General features: G+C 55.2%; 1 protein-coding gene and 1 long non-coding RNA gene across 2 annotated transcripts; one reads left to right on the forward strand and one right to left on the reverse strand.

Annotated features, from left to right (window-relative positions):
* Positions 1-588: 588 nt before the first annotated feature.
* LOC128626268 (uncharacterized) lies at positions 589-9,584 on the reverse strand. The gene is made up of 4 exons (XR_008390181.1): positions 9,524-9,584; positions 4,687-4,795; positions 841-907; positions 589-609 (listed from the first exon to the last, which is right to left on the reverse strand). It is a non-coding gene; the product is annotated as an uncharacterized LOC128626268 (long non-coding RNA).
* On the forward strand, positions 8,080-10,360 carry LOC119042591 (cystatin-B-like). The gene is made up of 3 exons (XM_037136339.2): positions 8,080-8,243; positions 9,573-9,674; positions 10,093-10,360. Exons 1-3 carry the CDS (start codon positions 8,163-8,165, stop codon positions 10,219-10,221), a joined length of 312 nt encoding a protein of 103 aa, XP_036992234.1. The 5' UTR covers positions 8,080-8,162; the 3' UTR covers positions 10,222-10,360.
* The last annotated feature ends 602 nt before the right edge of the window (positions 10,361-10,962 follow it).

Genomic DNA, 10,962 nt, shown 5'->3' on the forward strand with positions numbered 1-10,962 from the left:
ACAATACAATTATTTGGCAGAATTCCTCCAGATGTGAATGGATAACACTGAACTCATTCCCAGAGACACACAGATAGGCTGCCACCACCTGAACCTGCCCCCACCTCCCAGGCCCACATTGGTCAGGGGGTCATGCAATGGTGGGAGCTGATGCAACTCTCTGGGGGCAGCTGCCCCTCACACCAAGTGCCACCCTCCAGCTGGGGAGGACGCCCCCAAGACAGTGGTCACAGAGCTGGTTTTCCAGAGAGGCCCAGGAGCTTTAGTGGGGAAGGGCAGCTGGTTTTCCAAATCATGAATTTCTGTGATCACTTTGTTATTTTTAAAAAGCATGACTGGCACGATTTCACGATTGAGACCAGTTCATGTTCGACACTCACAAATGGAAAGAAACATCGACTCTCAGTCACAGCTCTAAGGCAGACGTCACATTTTTCACGGGATGAAGACGGACACGCCAACACACTGTGGGTCAGGTGGCTGGAACGTGCGGCCCTCACAGCACCGTGGCCTGGACAACGATCTCTGGGTTCTCGATGTCCCTTTTGCTCTGGACCATTCTCAGCTCCAGCTGGGCAGGGCTGGGCTTCTGTCCTTCCCCAGCCTGGGCTATGGATAAGAGAAACCATTAGCATCACAGGTAGAGTTGGCCAACAGACCCTATGACTAAAGGCCAAGGTCAGGGGGACAGAGGGAGCCAGAGGGACCCCAGTCACACCAGAATCAATCATACGCCACCACAGTGAATTGAGTGCTGCCTCCCTCCCCCTCTCCACCCAAGCCCCAGATGCAGGAGGCTCTCAGGAGCACAAAGGCACCCAGGGGCCCTGCCAGCACTACCTTGAGCACATTTGATGGTCCGCTGCAGAACATGGTGCATGGCCGACACTGTCTTCTCACAGGCCACCTGTAGGGAGGGGGACCCCCACACTCAGGCTCCTCTGCCCCCTGTGTTGCCCCCAGCTGCCTGCCAGAGTGCCGTCTGGGCTGAGTCAGGCAGGTGCTGTCTCGGCCATCACCTGCAGCTGGCTGGGCCTTCCCCCCACAGAAGACAGATGAGCAGATGCCTGCTTCACACAATTAACTGCCCCCTCTGGACCACAGATAACTCTGGTGAGGGGCTGTGACTCAGGAACAATGATACTGCCAGGCACATAGTGGGTGCTTAGTAAGTGTTTCTGGGATAAATAAAGTACAAAAAATCAACATGGAAAGACCTCATGCTCCAAGGTCAGCCAGAGTCATGGCTCTGAGTCTCACAGTCAGACAGTCAGACCTGGAGCTCAGCAGGCACCAGGGAGTCCAACAGAACTCTGTCCCGGAACCTGGGGCCCAGGACCCCCTCTCAAACCGCCCCCAACCCAGACTCGGCCTTCAGAGGCCCAGTAGCAAGGCCTCCTCTGGGCACCATGGTGCCCCTGCCTGGACCAGACAGAGGTGCTGCTGATGCCAGTGAAACTGGCGGGTCTGCACTTGCAGCAGGCTGGCCCCCAGGGGAGGGAGGAGAGGGTGATGCTGCCCAGATGACAGTGCATTTTTGCTTCCACTGGCAGGTGAAAGAGGCGGCACCCCAGGCAAGCTTTGCATTGCACAGACTCAGAGCCCACACTCAGAAGTTGTGGGGAGGCAAGGACCCTGCCTCGGGTGACCCACAAAAACAGCTTTAGGGGAATCCATTTCCAGGTCCCGACCACCAAACTCCCTCTTCCTTGAGGGCACCCAACAAGACGAGAGCCCTGGCTCCTGTCTCCTACCAGCCTCCTGCACCTGCAACTGCCCTTCCCACATTCAGAGACGGCAGAGCTCACCTGCCCTACATGTCTAGGAGGTTTGCAGGTGATAGACAAGGCTGTGAGCCGACCAGGCGTCACACAGAACGACTTCATAAGACACTGCGAAGTGCACGCAGCACAGAAGGTCAAAGAACCAGCCCTGAGTCCTGAGCTGGACTGCGGGTCGAACAGGAGGGACCCTGCACCCCAATTTACTCCTCAGCTCAGTGACTACATTTGAGGATGGGCTCCGAGGGACCGCTGTGGCGAAAGAGGCTCCTGTAGCTGAGGCTGTAGCACCTCGGTCCTGAGTGAGAGCCCAGATTTCAGTGCTGAACTCCCTGGGCTGGGCCAGGCCAGCAAGTAACTTCACCCCTGGCGGCTCACCTGAACCGAACCCAAGGCTCAGGGCCTGCTGGGTGATCCCAATGCCCCACAGTGCCTTCTCTGTCCCAGGGGAGAAAGGGAAAGATGAGCAGCATCTCTGGTGGCTATAGTCAGGACAAACTGGGGGGACACTGTGTGCCTGACAGAGGACCAGCTCACCTGGTCCTAGGAGGGAGCCTGGACAACCATAGCGCCTAGAGCTGAAGGGACTATGTGAACTTAATAGTCAGTGTATGTGAGTGAGGAAGTACACAAGTGTGTCTCTGCATGCATGCAGGTGTACTCATGCTGTGGATCAGAGTGTATATGAGTGTGTAAGGGGGGGTGTGCATGTGTGCTCCTGCACAGAGACGCCAGGGAGCAGAGAGAAGGTGCCTGTGGAGCTGCTCCCTGGGGCAGGAGTGTGACCCCAGCCTCCTGAGTCAGTCTGAGGCGGGGCACAAAGCACCAACCCAGGCAGTGCTCCTGGGTGAGATGAGAACCCAGGGGCTCCATGTGCACCCTCATCACCTCCCCCACCACGCGTCGCCCTGTGAGGTCAGCACCAGACCCTGTTCTGTGGGGGTCAGGCTTGTGGACACCTGGTTCCCTGGCTGACTGGCCCCAGCAGGGTGCTGCTTGACTGTGGGGGAGGTGTCAGCACCCCAAGCTCCATGGTGGCCCTGCTGATGGAAACCCTCCCCCATCCTGCTTTCCACCTCCCCTTTCTCAGGACAGGACAGGACAGGGCAGGGCAGGGAGTGACAGGAGTGAAGGAAAGACTCCCTGCTGAGTAAGGCATGGTTTTCTTCCTCCTAATCCCCAAGCCTTCTCAGAAGGCTGCAGGGCATGGAGGGGAAAGGCGGGAAGGAGCTCAGTGCCAGGGCGGGGCGGGCAGGGGACTCATTGATCCTCTGACTTTTCAGGGCGATCAGGTAGTCACTGCCCCTTGGGGAGGGCAGGTTGGAGCTGGTGATGACCACAGTTTCTGGGCCCATTGATGGAGCACGTCCATCACCTGCCATGCTCAGGGAGCAAGAGAGCCACTCTTGAGTCACTTGTGAAGGGCCAAGCCATCCCTCGTGCCCCCAATCTCTTGAGCCAGAACAGGCAGGCAGGGCCACCACTCACACCCCTCATGCACTCTCACGGGGTCTGGCCTAATGGGGAAGGAGGCGACAGAGAACCTGGGAGACTCTCCTGACCCCCCCTTTCCTGTCCAGTGACAGCTTTGACGATTGACAGCTTTGCCAGGTGAAAGCCACTCTCCCCATTCTCTCTGGCTTGAAGCATGAGGGTACATATTCACCACCCCGATCTGCACACTATGGGTGCCCATATTCTGGATAGAGGTGCCAACCAGACTGGGCCTACCATCCTTCCTCATCTGGGGCCCACACAGAGCAAACTCCAAGCCACAACAGCTCCCAGCACAGGTCCACTCTGGGAAGCCACTCACTCACTCACTTATTCATTCAACAAACACCTGCTGCCATGTGCCCAGTAAGTTGCTGGGAGCTGGGAGCTTCTTGCCCTCCAGAGCACAATGCCTTGTGGCAGAATACCCACTGAGGACAAGTCAGGCCTTGGGAAAGTGCCAGCTGAACCAGAGCAGGGGGCCAGGCTTGGACACAGCTGGGGTGGGAAGTGGAAGGGCCCAGTGGCAGGCAATGGGCCCATTGTCAGCCTCCCACAGAACCAGCACCAGTGCCCTAAGCCACCAGGACGCCCACCACTGTACGGAAGGCTCCTACACGGGCCCTGAATCGTGCACACACATTCGGAATTTCTGGTGCCAGAGCACTAACGTGGTCTCCCAGTCTCAGACCCTTGGCCTAGGAGCCTGCTCACCCAAGGCCCAGTGTGGAAGCCTTGTCCCTCCCCTGTCAGCCCAGGGCTTCGGGCTGGGAGTCCTGCAGCAACCAGGGCCCGACCTCTCAGAAGGGCTGCAGGAGGGCCCACCTTCCTTGTGGGCTGTGTGGAGGGTGCCTGTGATGCTGCACGGGGTGCCCTGTACTCTCCAGCAGAGTGTGGGCTCTCACAGGAGGGTTCCTCACCATGCACGTGCACACCCACAAACACGCATGCACACGTAGGCAGGCCAGCTGCCCAGCACCAACTCTGGGGGTGGCACTGTGGGGGTAGAGTATGTGAGTCTCCTGTCCTTCTCATAACCAGGGGTGCCTGTGCCCATGGACTGTTTCTTTCCTGCCCCACAGTCATCTGGCTTGGGGACCCTCCAAGCAGGAGGGCTCCCTCCCTGACCCTCTGTCCCGGCCACCCCAGTTAGCTCAGACAGGGGCTGCTGTGACAAGCAGAGCAGGCAGCGGGTTCACCAGACCTGACAGAGCACGAAGCTGCAAGGGACCAACCAGGTGGCCAAAGGGAAATTAGCAGTGCATCCCCCCAGCCCTCCAGGCAGCCGACCAGAGTCTGGTATTATGGCCGCTGAGGGGGCCTGTCTCCCACTTTATGGGCATGTGGCTGTCCCCTCCCCACTGTGATCAGCACCTCCAGTACCACACCAGGGCCTGGAAGGTCTCCTTACCGCTAAGGCTTCATCCTGGCTCTGGATCTTCTGGCCACTGACGGTCTGGCAGCTCTTCAAAGTTAAACACGGGCCTTGGCTGGTGCAGCTCAGTGCACTGACCACCAGCCTGCAAACCAAAGGGTCGCTGGTTCAACTCCCAGTCAGGGCATATACCTGACTTATGGGCGAGGTCATCAGTAGGGGGCAGTCCAAAGGCAACCACACATTGTTTCTCTCCCTCCCTCTTCCCTAAAATAAATCTTCAAAATTCTAAAAAGAAACCAAAACTCAAACACGGCCACCACTCCTAGGTCCTCAGCCAACACCAGTCGAGCCCCCTCAGAACCCTGTGCTCACAGCAGTTTTAGTCCCAGGAACCAGGGTGGGGAGGCAGGAGGGGACAACCCCCATGGACAAATAAACACATGGCCCATGCCCATGTTGGAATGTCACCCAGGCATGAAAGGAGTGGTTCTGACCCGTGCTGCAACGTGAACGCTGAACTCGTGCTCAGGGAAAGTGGCCAGACATGACCCCCCTCCCCTTCGCTGCAGGACCCCAATTGTTCTACAGTCCTGCCAGGGGACCTGAGACAGAAAGATGAGTGGTGACTGGGGCAGGGAGGACAACAGCTAAAAACGTCTCCTGGGGTGAACGTGCTCTGTGTCGACTGCGGTGGCGGTCACACAGCTCCAAACACACCGAGAAGCACAGCCTGGTGGGCTCGAAGTGGGTGGGCTGCACGGCACGAGAGCCAGTTCTCGGGGAAGCGTTTTTAAAGATCCCACAGGGAGTGGAATCAACAGGGACTTCTGAACACAGGCTTCCTGAAGGACAGGGCTTGGTGGTCAAGTTCAACATCTGCCTCCGGTTTCAGAGAAGCATCGCCAGGTGGACGGACGCCTGCTGTCCTCCAACAGCAGCTGGCTGGCACCGGACTGGTCATGTCCGCCTGCCAGGAGCACCATGTGGTCACAGGGGGGCTACAGCTCAGAGGTGAGGGGAGGGCTCTGGTCATGGACTGCAACCAGCCCTGATGGCTCCTGTACCCCGAGATTTCTATACTATGGCTCTTCCCTTCATGAGCAAAGGAATCTCACTAGAAAACAACACAATTGTGAGTCGCTGTAGAGTACAGTGCAGAATAATTGCTTATTTTCTTAGGTGTGTCCATATGGTGTTTATGTTTATGCAGAATGGACTCAGCAGACTTTTTCTATGAAGGACCACATGTCAGGGAACTCCAAGCCCAGGCTCGATGACCTGCTAGGCCACGAGGATGCAGGGCTCTGAGCTTTTCGGGCAAAAGGATACACAGCACACTCAGCACAGGAAAAAGGCACAGGGAGAGATCCCAGGGGACACCAGGAGGAAGTGTCCACCATCCTCTCCAGGTGGAGTCACACAGGCCATGCTGAACTCCCCAGCAAGGACCTGTGACAACACGTGGGGGGAACAAAATGGAGAGACATTCTTCTTGCACATCAGTGGGTGCAGGACAGTTAACATGGAACATGTACAGTGAATAGAGACGGTGTGTGGGCAGCAAGGTAACAGGCTTCCAGGTCATCCACCGTTGCCACTCTGATTATGCCCACAAAGGGCCTGGAAAAGGAAGCTACTCTGACTTTTTGAAGGTATGTTACCCTGGATGCATAAGAACAATGGGCAGGGCTTACTGAAGGTAAAGATTGACCTTTGCTAAGGAAGCATATGCCTATAACGTGATTACTCACCACCACCTGCCCAGCCAGGGATTCACGTCAGATCACCCTGTGTGGATCCTTTCAGAAATTAATTTTTCGGGCCTGCCTTGTAGTCCCATGAGCTTGTTGGGTCTGCTATGTAGTCCCTTTTCTGTGCTACATTCATTCATTTACTTATATATGAATTGTTGGGGGGCTTTCCTTCCCTTCTTTCCAGGGTTCCACCACATCTGACCTCCCATCCTTCCCTAAGGTCACACACCAGGCTCTTCTGTGGCAGGAACCTGAAACGCTTGCCTCCCCCCACACCTGCTCATGGGCCACTCCCCCTGGGGCTCTGCAATGGAGCCTCCAGGAGGCAGGACTGGGCCTGTCTGGCAGCCAGCACCTGAGTGGGGAGGTGCCCAGCCTCCCCTGGGTGAGGCCCTGGAGCGGGGGAAGAGGGTGCAGCTGGAGTCCACTCCCACCCCAGCCTGAGGCACTCAGAGTCATCTCATCACTGGACTCCATGCTGCCTCCTCCATTCACCCATGTCAGCCCTTTGCTGTGTCCCTGGGTCACTCAGTGGTGACATCCAGAGTGGCTGGCACAAGGGGGGGCCGCTGGCTGGGCCTTGCAGATGAGGGGTACAGGGTCGTCCAATGCACTTGGGAAGAAGATCAGGCAGAAACCGATCCTAGACTCTAGGACGCCCTGGCGGCTCCTGCCCCTTTCCCTTGGCTACTCCTGGTGCCCACTGGGCACAGGCTTCTCTCTCTTCTGTCCTCTCTGGCTCTCTGGTTCAGCTCCCACTTGTCCCTGGGTCCCCCCCACCCAGGTAATATGTTACCCATGTGGACAGGGCCACTCAAGGGCTTCTCCAGGGCCACCCCCACCCCCATCCCTACCACCCACCTATGGGGTGACCCCTGATCTCCTCTAAAAGCCCACTCACTCCTAATTAGACCTATGATCCCCAATCTACCCTGCAGGGCCATGCCCATCTCAGCGCCAGAACAGAGCCCCCTCTCCTCTGCATAGCCCCAGTGGCCACGTCTGCCCATGACCCATTCCCGCCCCTCCTGCGGCTTAGGGAGCAAAATGGACAAACGCACAGTCCTTTTACATTGGTGTGTACAGGAGAGTTTGCGAGCCCCCTCCAGGGCCACACCCACTCACGCAGGGCTACGTGCCCTTGGCACTGCAGGGCTATGGGAGAGGAAACATCCCCCCTTCTTCCCTTCTAGGTTCTTTCGCTGGTCTAATAATTAATTTGAAGTGGGACAGATAACAGGAGAAAAACAAATATAATTTCATACATATGGAGCCCCATAAAGATATGAGACCCAAAGGCTGTCTGGCAGCTCAGGTGTGTAACCATCCAGAGCTGAGGGCCTGATTCAGGTCTGGTAAGAGGAAAGCCAATCAATGGAAGATGGGAAGACGGGTGTTTGATACTCAGATGTGTCTACCCGACTCTGTAGGTGACTCTCAGGTTGAAAAAATATATATATATTACATATATATGTGTTTTTATATACATACATTGTTGCTCTCTCTCTGAACCAGGCTCCCTATCTAAATGCTTTCAGGTAATTAAGGGAAGAATGGAAGTGCCCCCGCCCCTCACCTATTTTGCCCCACCCAACCTCTCCCACTAAGGAGCCCTCTAGGGGTCCCGCCCTCCCGTGGTCCGGCCCTCCCATCATGCAACCTGGTGGATTTAAGGCAGATGGTTGTACCCACCACCAGCTACACCTGCCCTGCACTGTTTTTTGACTGCTGTTTCCTTCTGCCCACTGACCCACCATGAGTTGTGGAGGGACGATGACTGGTGGGACCTCCGAAACCAAGCCCGCCACAGCTGAGATCCAGGCCATCGCTGACCAGGTAGGTGGGCTGGGTCCTAACGAGCTTGGGGTTGGTCTGGCCCTGTCCAAAGCACGGCAGTGCCCACCAGGAAATAGAGATCGTGGTTGAAAAAACTTCGGGAATGGCTGGTGGGGCAAGGCTGGGACAGGGACAGAAGGGCCTCACCTTCTGGGAAGAGGTCAATAAAGCGCTCATAATGAGGGTCCTGGCATGTTGGCCCTCAGTTGGTTAAGGAAAAAGCACAGACCAGGAGATAGAGCAGGTGGGGTGGAAGGTAACAGTCAGTGAACCTGGGGAAGGGTATCCTAACTTACAGTCCTTCTGTATGTTTGAAACTAACTCCAACTATGCATTTTCACACAAAACAGAAACCAGGCACTGCTTGATTCCTGTGCCTCAGTTTTCTTATGTGTAAAGAGGGCATCACTAAGGTGCTTTCACACAAGGTTCTGGGGAAGGGGGAATGGTAGGGCCACAGGAAGGCTTGGGGAGAAGAAAAGCAAAACAAACCTCTTTCTCCTGTAAGTCTCCTCCCCTGCTTTTCCCCCCTATAACCTGAGGGAATGCTGAAAGCTCCTGTTCTTTACCCTGGTGGTTTAGACCATCTGACCATAGCACAGGCTGGTGAGATAGTCCCATGAAACTAGAAGGAACAGAAATTTGCAGGGACTGCATGGTGAGCCAGCCAGCTCGGATGGAGCTGTCTTCCCCACACTGCTCAGAGCCCACACTGCTCAGAGCCCAGCTCTTCCTTACTGTTCTGCTTTCCCAAGGCTTCAGAAGGGTGGGACCGGCCTGCCCTTTCCTACCTGACCCTCCCTCCCACCCTGAGTGCATTCTCCTTCCCATTCTCATCCCTGGGGTGGGCCCCTCCCTGAAGGTGCAGGGTGGCCACAGTGACTCATCAGCTTGTGGATGAGGGTGATCTCTCTTGGCTCCCAGCAACTAACCTGCTTCCTGTGGCTGCCCTGACTAAAATCCTCTAACCCTCTAGAACTAATAGCCACTACCGCCAAAGCCAACCTGCTCCTATGCCTACTAATTAATCTAGATAGCAGATTAGATTTTAAATGAAGAAAAAGTCCATTTAAAAACCAAGCCTGCTTTCTCCTTCCTCCATAAAGATGCTCAGTTACTAAGAGGGCAAGATCCTGGGAGACAGGATTGAACCAAACACATAATTGATTCCTGTTTGAGGTTTAGGATTAGCCTGAGCCTCTGCCCACAGGCAGGGCATCCTCAGATGTCATCTACAAATGCGGGAGCCTCAGACAGAAGCTCATGTGTCAGGTACTTACTCTTGCAGGAAGGGAGCCGCTGAGTTTCCCCTTCTGGCTCATCCCCTAGGTCAAGTCCCAGCTGGAAGAGAAGGAAAACAAGAAGTACACCATGTTCAAGGCTGTGGAGTACCAGAGCCAGGTGGTCGGCGGGACAAACTACTTCATCAAGGTGGAGTACCAGCTACAAGGGTGCACCTGCAAGACCTGGAGGGGAGGGGAGCTTGTAGGTGCTAGGACAGGGGTGTTAAAGGGGGTCTTGTGGCAGTCCCCGGCTTCAGGGTATCTGTCCTCTTTAAAGTGATGATGTGTGTGCACCCATGTAGGCCTTGATGAAAAAGGGGACTGAGCCTTCAGGCAACTGAGGGTTCTCAAGGGACAAATGTGGGGTGCCAAGGGTGCTGGTTGGGGCGATGGGCATCTGCTATGTCTGAGGGAGGAAGATGGGAGTGTCACCAACTTACGTGCAGATGCTCTAAGGGACTAAGTTTCCACACACCCAGGGGCTTTCTCACCCAGTCCAGGCGAGTCTGGGGACTTGAGGTCAGAGGCAGCACCTGCCTCTCTTCCTCACTCGACTCTCTTTGCAGGTTCAAGTTGGAAACAATGACTTCGTACACCTTCGAGTGTATAAAAGTCTCCCACATGCAAACAAGCCCTTGGCCTTGCATGACTACCAGACCAACAAGACCAGGGATGACGAGCTGGAGTATTTCTAGTTCTGGATTCTGGACTGAGCCCATTGTCCATGTGGTCTTCTGCCCTGTTTGGTTACATGTCTGTAGACATAAATGATCGATGTCACTACCCTGTGCCCCTTTCTTGGAGGGGATGCTCCATACCAAGTGAGTGTCTCTGCTTCTGGCTTTGAAATACTGTGATTTTTCTCCAATCAATGCCTTAACTAAATTGCTTTCCAGAAGGGCTTACATTAGCTCTAAATACACATATTTTAAAGCCTTTGCAAATTTCCTCCTTTATTGTGTTTTTTTTTTCTTCATCTGAAACCACAATCACCATGTAGAAGTGTTCAGATGGGAGTCTGTTCCCACTACAGCTCTGTACACTGTGCTCTGGACTCGGGGTCCTGTCTCCGGGTCGTGGTTTCCCCATAAATAAAAGCGTTGGAGAGAGCCAATTCTAGATTAGCTCTAGATGTCCTCTTGGTCACATACTTCAAGTTTCCATGATGATTCACAGGTGTGAGGACATTGCAGGGAGCAAAGTGTCCTGCAAACAAGCTTGTAGCTGCCCCGAGGACTGTCATCCTCGAAGACTGTCCAGCTCATCCAGAGCTCAGCTGTAGCTGCCAGAAGCCAGAGCATCTTAAGAGCACTTGTTTCAGCAGTGCTCTCTGTTCAGCAGGGGGCAGGGCCTGTCAGTGAGGTCAGCCCGCTGGTTGGTTTGCCCTGTGAGTTTGTGTAAAGTAGAATTAGAAGGGTACCCCCGAGATAAGAGTA

This window comes from Artibeus jamaicensis, unplaced genomic scaffold (genome assembly GCF_021234435.1).
Source record: "Artibeus jamaicensis isolate MK-2021 breed Jamaican fruit bat unplaced genomic scaffold, CSHL_Jam_final scaffold_474, whole genome shotgun sequence".
Classification (NCBI taxonomy): Eukaryota; Metazoa; Chordata; class Mammalia; order Chiroptera; family Phyllostomidae; genus Artibeus; species Artibeus jamaicensis.